The sequence below is a fragment of the Hemiscyllium ocellatum genome, chromosome 32 (assembly GCF_020745735.1).
Source record: "Hemiscyllium ocellatum isolate sHemOce1 chromosome 32, sHemOce1.pat.X.cur, whole genome shotgun sequence".
Classification (NCBI taxonomy): Eukaryota; Metazoa; Chordata; class Chondrichthyes; order Orectolobiformes; family Hemiscylliidae; genus Hemiscyllium; species Hemiscyllium ocellatum.
This window is the reverse complement of record NC_083432.1, coordinates 49,122,268-49,131,539: the sequence shown is the minus strand read 5'-3', so window position 1 is coordinate 49,131,539 and position 9,272 is coordinate 49,122,268. Positions and strand designations below refer to the sequence as shown.

The window sequence follows — 9,272 nt, the reverse complement described above, 5'->3', positions numbered from 1 at the left end:
GAGTGCAGCAGGGACAGGGAGGGAGAAAAACAAAAACAGAAAGAGAGAGAGAGAGAGAGAGAAAGAGAAAACGAGAGTTGACAGAGAGAGACAGGGAGAGATTCAGACAGAGACACAGCGATGGCTGACGATGAGGAGGAGATTGTGTCGGGGCCAGTTTGCTCGTACCTCACGTACAAGTCCGAGGGGGACCGGCTGTACATGCTGGGGGAGTATGAGAAGGCCATCAACAGTTACACACATGTAAGTTTCATCGGCAGCCAGACAGCAGGGACTGGGGTCTGCGTTAACCATTGCAACCGGAGCTGGGGATACAGTGAGGAGAGTTTCAGGGCAGGACAACTTCCCAAAACCAGTTCACAATCGTCCAAATTGCTCAGAATCAGAATAGTCAATACAGGACGGCTGATGTCCCCCTGCATTGCTGACAGATATGACCCACCAACTAGGGGGAGCATGACTGATACTTCAGCATTGGCACTGCCTGGATAACCCTGCACTGCCTTGGTCAGATGGCAGCATCTTTGATTTCCTAAAGGTCATTTAAAGGTAACAGACCTTTTTTCTGAGTGTGTTTTAATGGGCTTTCTTCTGTTCCTAACACAGTGCTGTCCTGTCCTGGGTGTGGTTGATGGGGTCAGTGTCAAGGAAGCTATAGTTTTGGTTTAATAACAGAAAAGAGAGCTTTACTGGGTATCTAACCCCGTGCTGTTATGTCCTGTGAATATTTGGTGGGGGAAAGTGTAGAGGAAGCTTTACATTGTATCTAACCCCGTGCTGTCCCTGATCGGGGAGTGTTTGATGAGTACAGTTGCAGAAGGAGTTTTACTCTGTATTTAACCTGTTGCTGTGTGTAGATAACTTAGAGTTGCAGACTAAGTGTTGTGTGTCAAAGTTTGCACATGACACTAAGTTGAGTGGGAAGCAAAGTGTGCAGAGGAGGCAAATAGAATATTGCCCTTCATTGCTAGAGGGACAGAGTTTAAAAACAGGGAGGTTATGCTGCAGCTGTATAGGGTGTTGGTGAAGCCACACCTGGAATACTGTGTATAGTTTTGATCTCCTTACTTGAGAAAGGGTGTAAAGGCCCTGAAGGGAGTGTAGAAGAAGGTCACTAGGTTGATTCTGGAGTTGAGAGGGTTGGCTTATAGGAGAGATGGAGTAGCCTGGTACCATACTCATTGGAATTGAGAAGAATGAGGGAAATGTTGAAAAATATAAGGTTATGAAGATAATAAATAAGATAAAGGCAGGCAGACTGTTTCCTCTAATGGAGGAAGCTAGAACTAGGGGGCATAGTCTCAAAACAAAGGGGACCAAATTTCGGACTGAGTTGAGGAGGAACTTCTTCAGTCAAAGGGTTGTGAATCTGGGGAATTCCCTGCCCAATGCAGCAGTTGAGGCTTCCTCGTTAAATGTTTTTAAGGTAAAGATCGATAGATTTATTTGAACAGTAAAACTCTGAAAGGTTATGGTGAGCGGGTGGGTAAGTGGAGCTGAGTCAATGAAAAGATCAGCCATGATCTTATTGAATGGTGCATCAGACTCAAAGGGCTACTCCTGCTCTTGGTTCTTATTGAAGTACCCTGGAATATTTTGGTATTATGTGGTGATTGTGGAAAGTGTTTCTTTTAGGATTACTTCTGATCTCAATGAATGCATAAGGGAGAATTTTGAAGAATGCATTTTTCATGTGTATATCGTAGTTTTCTGTAATTCTATTGTTCCCAGTTCTGAGCCGAACCATTAACTCTGATTTCTGTCCACTGGTGCTGCCAGACCTACTGAGCTTTTCCAGCAATTTCTGTTTTTGTTCCTGATTTACAGCATCACAGTTCTTTTGGTTTTTATTCTGTCAAAGGCTCTTCAACAAGAACCAAAGAACAGGAACTGTCTTGTTGCCCGTTCCCGATGCTACCTGGCAATGGGAAACACTACGCTTGCTTTGAAGGATGCAGAGGCCTCCCAGTTGGGCAATAAGGAGTTCTATAAGGTAATCCTGGTACAACAATTCATTAAGTGGATTCCTTCCCTTTGATGTTTCTTCAGTTTTGGCAAAGCACCTTATTTTGTCTTTAAAGAATCTTAGTATCACAGAAGAGCATGGGAGGAGGTCATTTGGTCCAGCAGATTTATGGCAGTTCTCTGCAAAAATATCCCCCCCACCCCACACACATGCTCACACGCACGTGCACGCGTGCGCGCGCACACACACATATTTCCCATGGTCCTGCAATGGAGCAAGAACAGAGCTGGATCAGATAGTCTGGAACAAAAAGTTGACAGGACAAGCTGTAGCTGAACATTGGGTTGCCTTCAGAAAGGGGCTTGTTTGAGTACAGTAAGGGTATATCCCCACAAAAGAGAAACGGAATACACATCCAGAGCTCCCCAGATGACAAAGGAGGTAGAGATTTAAATAATGAAGGAAAGTGTCCTTACAATGGGGGTGAGATAGAAATTACAATCAAAAGGAATTCAGAAGGCTTGGGACATTGTGGGGGGTGGGAGGGGGGTGGTGAATGGTGGTGATGAAAATTTACCTAATACAAATTAGTTAAATGAAGAGGGATTATGAGAAGGGATTGCTGGTCAACATAAAGGAGAATGCCAAAGTATTCAATGGACATATCAATGGTAAAGGAGTAGGCATGATCAGAAACCCCCAAAAATATGAAATGAATACTTTGCATTTGGTTTTACCAAGGAGGTAGATACTAACTGGACATGGGCCAGTTTTCAAGGTTGTTAAGGAAGAAGTCTTTGATAGACTTAACGCTGACAAGAAACTGGGACCAGATTTTTTTTTATTCACTGTGGAACATGGGCACCACTGGCTGGCTAACATTTCTTGCCCATCCCTATTTGCCCTTTGCCCTTATGAAGGTGGTGGAGAGCTGCCATCTTGAACCACTGCAGTCCATGTGCTAAAAAGTGCATGGAAAGTTTTTGAAGAACGTGAGAGTGGAAATTATAAGGCACTAGCCATATTATTTCAGTCTTCTCTCGACTTAGGCAGGTACTTGAAGATTGGAGAAATGCAGATATTATGTCCTTGAACAAAAACTACAAGGATAACCCCAACAATTACAGACCTGTCAGTTTAGCTCTTATGATGGAGAAACTCAAAACAATTATTTGGCTAAGAAACATCTGCCACATGAGAAATGATGTGTTGTTTATGAAGAGCCAGTATGGACTTCTAAAGTTGTGTTTCACCAACTTGCTGGGGTTTTTGAAGGAGTCAATCAAGGTAATGCAATTGATGTGATGTACTTGGATTTTCAAAAGACATGTGATACAGTGGCACACAACAGACCTGTGAGAAAAGTTGGAGCTCATGGAATAAAAGGGTCAGTAGATACAAAGTGATCCTGGATACAAGGAGAAAGTGAGGACTGCAGATGCTGGAGATCAGAGCTAAAAATCTGTTGCTGGAAAAGCGCAGCAGGTCAGGCAGCATCCAAGGAGCAGGAGAATCGACATTTCGGGCATGAGCCCTTCTTCAGGAAGAAGAAGAATTCCTGAAGAAGGGCTCATGCCCGAAACGTTGATTCTCCTGCTCCTTGGGTGCTGCCTGACCTGCTGCACTTTTCCAGCAACACATTTTCGATCCTGGAAACAAAACTGGCTAAGTAATAGGAACAAAGAGGAGCGATCAATGGCTAATTTTCATGCTGGATGAAGATTTGTATTGGAGTTTCCCAGGGTCTGGTATTACACCCTTGCTTTTCCTGAGAAGTGTGATGAGATGTATTTTGGTAGGAAGAACATGGACAGACCATGTGAAGAGAGAGGTACGTAAATGGCCTCCTTCTTCAATGGAACAATTCTGTGATTCTATAAGTTGCATGTTTCCGCAACGGAGAGAGTGATTGGAAGAAGGAATTCAGCTGATTTTCCCACCTTAGTTTTTGTATCCAAGACAGTGAATCCATCATCACTGCTGTGCCAATTTAAATCAGCAACGACAAACCAGACCAAGTAATGTACCTGGAATGGCTCAAGTACTCATAGGGATATACTGTAAGTCTTGGGACATTGTGATGGAGCTATCCTTGAATTTGGAATCTCTTTGGTGAAGTGGGTTTTTTCAGTAGGTGGAGGGGGGAACATGTAGTCGTGTGAGACCTGACAAAGTCCTAGGAATGCATGACATTGATGCACTGTGCTGGGTACTGGCAAACAGAAATTTAAAAGCTTGTAATTCTTCATTAATGTGAATATAGGAGGTACCATTAGTAATTTTGCAGATGACACCAAAATTGGAGGTGTAGTGGACAGTGACAAAGGTTACCTCAGAGTGCAATGGGATCTTGATCAGATGAGCTAATGGGCTGAGAAGTGGCAGATGGAGTTTAATTCAGATAAATGCTAGGTGATGCAGTTTAGAAAAGCATATCAGAGCAGGACATATACACTTAATGGCAAGGTCCGAGGGAGTGTTGCTGAACAAAGCGAACTTGGAGTGCAGGTTCATAACTCCTTGAAAGTACAGTCTCAGGCAGATAGGATAGTGAAGAAGGTGTTTTGTATGATTTCCTTTATTGGTCAGAGTATTGAGTACAGGAGTTGCGAGGTCATGTTGAAGCTGTAAAGGACATGGGTTAGGCCACTTTTGGAATATTGCTTGCAATTCTGGTCTCCTTCCTATCGGAAGGATGTTTTTTTTTTAGATTAGACTTACAGTGTGGAAACAGGCCCTTCGGCCCAACAAGTCCACACCGACCCGCCGAAGCGCAACCCACCCATACCCCTACATTTACCCCTTACCTAACACTACGGGCAATTTAGCTTGGCCAATTCACCTGACCCGCACATCTTTGGACTGTGGGAGGAAACCGGAGCACCTGGAGGAAACCCACGCAGACACGGGGAGAATGTGCAAACTCCACACAGTCAGTCGCCTGAGTCGGGAATTGAACCCGGGTCTACAGGCGCTGTGAGGCAGCAGTGCTAACCTGTTGTGAAACTTGAAAGGGTTCAGAAAAGATTTAGAAGGATTTTGCCAGGGTTGGAGGGTTTGAGCTATAGGGAGAGGCTGAATAGGCTGGGGCTGTTTTCCCTGGAGCATCAGAGGCTGAGGGGAGACCTTATAGAGGTTTATAAAATCATGAGGGGCATGGATAGGATAAATAGACAAAGTCTTTTCCCTGGGGTGGGGGAGTTCAGAACTAGAGGGCATAGGCTTAAGGTGAGAAGGGAAAGATATAAGAGAAACCTGACGGGCAGATTTTTCACACAGAGGATGGTACGTATATGGAATGAGCTGCCAGAAAAAATGGTGGAGGCTGGTACAATTGCAGCATTTAAAAGGTATATGGGTGGGTATATGAATAGAAAGGATTTGGAGGGATATGGCCAGATGCTGGCAAATGGGACTAGATTAATTTAGGATATCTGGTCGGCATGGACAAGTTGGACTGACGGGTCTGTTTCCATGCTGTACATCTCTATGACTCTAATTAAGGGTTTTGTGATGTTAACAAATGCCGTGCACAGTTATGTAATTTTTATTGAAACCAATGTGCAAGTTTTAAAACCACAAAGGGAGTTACTCTTGTATTTTGTTTCTCAGGGCCTTTATCGAAAGGCTGAAAGCCTTTACGCTAAAGGTGAGTTTGAACTTGCATTAATGTTCTATCATCGAGGACATAAACTCCGTCCAGATGACCGGAATTTCCGCCTGGGTATTCAGAAAGCTCGGGAAGCAATCGACAATTCAGTTGGAAGTAAGTGTGTGTTTTGGGAAGGAATAGGTTCTGGTGTTCCCCTCCTTCCCTTTCTCTCCGTCTCTCTGATGTTCAGGCCAGGACTGAGCTCCACATGGAGCTGTTCACACAGAGGAAGCCACATAGATCATGTGACATGGGGGAATAAAGGGAATATAGACAAGGAAAGAGATGCTGGGGCAAGAAACCCCCTGGAGGGTGAAAAGGAGGGATGTTTCAGAACGAAAATCAAAAGTTTTGGAACTCCTTAGCTAATCTGGCAGCATCTGTGGAGTTAGTGTTTCAAGTCCTACATGACTCTTCTTCAAAACGGAATGAAAATGGGCATGGCTTTGATGGTTTTGCTTCCCAATTGATCACCTATGGGCGCTCCATCTGATTCAGGACAGGACAAAGGCTCCTTCTGATGCCAGTCCAATCAGAAATCTCAGCAATGATACTGTAGAAGCTGGGTGCTGCTGAGACAGCCAAGTACTTTGACAGACTCTCAGACTGGAGATAGTTTTGGGCAGGTATTCACAAATAGTAACTTAGGGATGGCAGAGGGCAAAGGGCCCCACCGATCATTGGGGACTGCTGGATCTTGGTTCTGCCTTTCACACTTACAGCTCCCTCTCTTTGGTATGAATCCTCTGTCACTTGATGGTCTCCACTGAACTGCCACCATGTTACCAGCCGGGTATTTTATAATGTGACAATGCTATTGTTAGGCCCCCGTAATATAAGATCTCGACATGGGTAATGTGGCATTGAAAAGTTTAACAGATGTTTGTTTCAGCTCCTCAGATATGCATACTTTATAGTCACAGGCTATACAGTGTGCACTAATGTTAACCTATTCCTTTACAAACAGTATCATTCTTTAATGAATATACCATGCTTTAAGAGGCCCCATTAAGATGAAATTTGATACTGATATGCCCTAAGGTTTCAAGCTATGATATTAGTTTAACCAAGGTGATAATATTACAGACAACCCTTTTTAAAGTGTTCTGAATACTGACAATGGAATATAACACAACACTTCCCTCCCACATAGCCGCCATCCCCCCAAACCCCACCTGCCTCAAGGAGTTAGCCTCCATGCAACTGGCACCCACTCAGAGGCACCCTATTACTGGCAAAGCACCAGCTTTCCCACATAACAATAACATTTCGGGGATTCATTGTGCAAACTGCTCCACAGCAGCCCTCGCCAATTCCCATCTTGACCAACCTCCTGGTCATTGCCAGGAAACAGCCCTGAGAGCGAGGATAACACTCCCAACTCATACAGGCCTGACCCAGTGCCCAAAACCTCTACAGCTTCTCTCTCTCTTTCTCTGTCTCCCCCTGCCACACCCCACCCACCCCATCCCGTAGATGCTGACATATGTGCTGAATTTTCTCACCATTTTCTAATTTATCTCAGGTTTCTAGCATTGGCAGTCTTTTTCTTTTGCAGTCGATGCATTAAGTGGTTTTTGAAATCAAGAACATGGTAGCGTAATGGAGGGAGTTAGGAAAAGGGCAAGAGAAATCTCCTGCTCGTAAGATCAGGGGAGATCAAATAAAGGGTCTAGAATTTGGGGAATCTTACAAAGGCAGTGAGTAACTGAAAATCAGGAGGTTCAGTCTCTACATGGTCACCATCACTTCAATCTCATAGAATTAACATAAAACAGCCCTATGCTGTTTGACCTGAATTGCAAGCAGCGAGGGACCTGAGCCACTGAGCCCTGAGTCACTGTCTAACTGTGTTACCTCCCAACAAGAATACTCAATAATTTTCTAATTCATTTAATTCCTACAGGCCCTTCCTCAGTGAAGCTTGAAACTAGAGGCGACCTGTCCTTCTTTTACAGAAGAGAGGAGGTGAGCAGCTTTAATCGGGACAAAATAGCTGGACTGATTCTGGAATTCACAAGGGTTATAAAAATAATTTCTCTACATGGATCAAGGTAGCAGGCTGGAGTCACTATTAGGGTTTCAGGGATGTATGAAGAAATTTGGGTTAAGAGATGGTAAAATTGTATTTCTTGGAATTGAGAGTCAGGTCAATATTTATTATCCTTCACTAATTGCCCTTAAGAACATGATAATCAGTCCATGCGAGTCATAGCTTTCCCCAGCAGTTTTAATACAACTGAGTGGTTTGCTAGATTATTTCAGAGAGCTGTTAAGAGTCAATCACATTGTTGTGGGTCTGGAGTCCCATGTCAGCCAGACCGGGTAAGGACAGCAGATTTCCGTCCCTAAACGACATTAGTGTACCAGGCGGATTTTTATGAAGACCCAACAGTTTCATGGTCATCATGAAGGACACAAAGTTTTCATTCTAGATATATTTAATTTACGGTTGTACAGGGCGTTGGTGAGGCCTTTTCTGGAGTGCTGTGTGCAATTCTGGTCACTCTGCTATGGGAAAAATATTATTAAATTGGAGAGGGTTCAGGAAAGATTTACCAGGATGTTGCTGGGCATGGAGTGTTTGAGATATAAAAATAATCTGGAAAGGCTAGGATGTTTTTCATTAGAGTGTCGGAGGTTGAGGGGTGACCTTATTGAGGCTTATGAAATCATGAGGGGCATGGATAAGGTGTATGACTTGGGTCTTTTCCCTAGAATGGGGGAGTTCAAAACTAGGGGACATGTTTTTAAGATGAGAGGAGAAAGGTTTAAAAAGGACATGAGGATCAACATTTTTACACAGAATTGTTTGTGCCAGAGAAAATGGTGGATGCAGGTACAGTTACAACATTTTAAAAGACATTTGGATAAGTGTATGACTGAGAAATGTTTGGAGGGATATGGACCAAGTGCAGGCAAGTGGGACTAGTTTAGTTTAGGAACATTGTTGGCATAGACTGGTTGGACTGAAGGGTCTGTTTCTGTGCTGTATGACTCCAAGGCTCTATGACATTGAATTTATATTAACCAGATGCTGTGTTGAGATTTAAACTGCGATCTTGTTTAGTTCTGTTGTTACTCCAGGACAGTGAGAGCAGACTGATCACAATTTCTATCTCTCATTAAGAAAGTCCTACCAAAAACCAAATCTCAATTGCGAAGGCAGAAATTAAACCTGAAGCAGCAGAGTATGAAAACCGAACAGGATGCACCGAAAACCAATAAAACAGTGCGAGTGCTTCTGGGAGAGCTATATGGAGACAAGGAGTACCTGGAGAATCTGCTCATGGACAAGGGTAAAGATTCACTGTCTGTATAAATTCACTGCTCGATCTGCCCACCTGTGTGAACACTCTGAAGTGACCATCAGATGTAGCACCAAGAGCTGGAGCCTGGAGTTAATCTTTATTTGTAAGTAGGTTGATTGTGGTGCTGCAACAACCTCTGAGAGTTGAATCCACCAACTCAGCGCACCCTCTGGTCAAACTGGAAGGTCCTCTATTCTTTGTGGTAGACTTCCACACCCCACAACAGCCCTCACCCTCCACCACCCCCATGTCATCCACTCTCTACTGTACAGTCTTTGGGCCCCAGCATCAACATTCTCACCCCTCTCTATGTCTGGGACCTCCTCCAGCCTCACCCTTTCAT

General features: G+C 43.9%; 1 protein-coding gene across 1 annotated transcript in view; it reads left to right on the top strand.

Annotated features, from left to right (window-relative positions):
- The window catches only part of odad4 (outer dynein arm docking complex subunit 4), an 81,097-nt gene continuing 71,825 nt past the window's right edge, over positions 1–9,272 (top strand). The window contains exons 1-5 of the mRNA XM_060848758.1: positions 1–243; positions 1,862–1,993; positions 5,579–5,732; positions 7,525–7,586; positions 8,749–8,917. Coding sequence (XP_060704741.1) covers positions 121–243; positions 1,862–1,993; positions 5,579–5,732; positions 7,525–7,586; positions 8,749–8,917 — 640 coding nt within the window. The 5' untranslated portion in view covers positions 1–120. The remainder of the gene's footprint in view (positions 244–1,861; positions 1,994–5,578; positions 5,733–7,524; positions 7,587–8,748; positions 8,918–9,272) is intronic.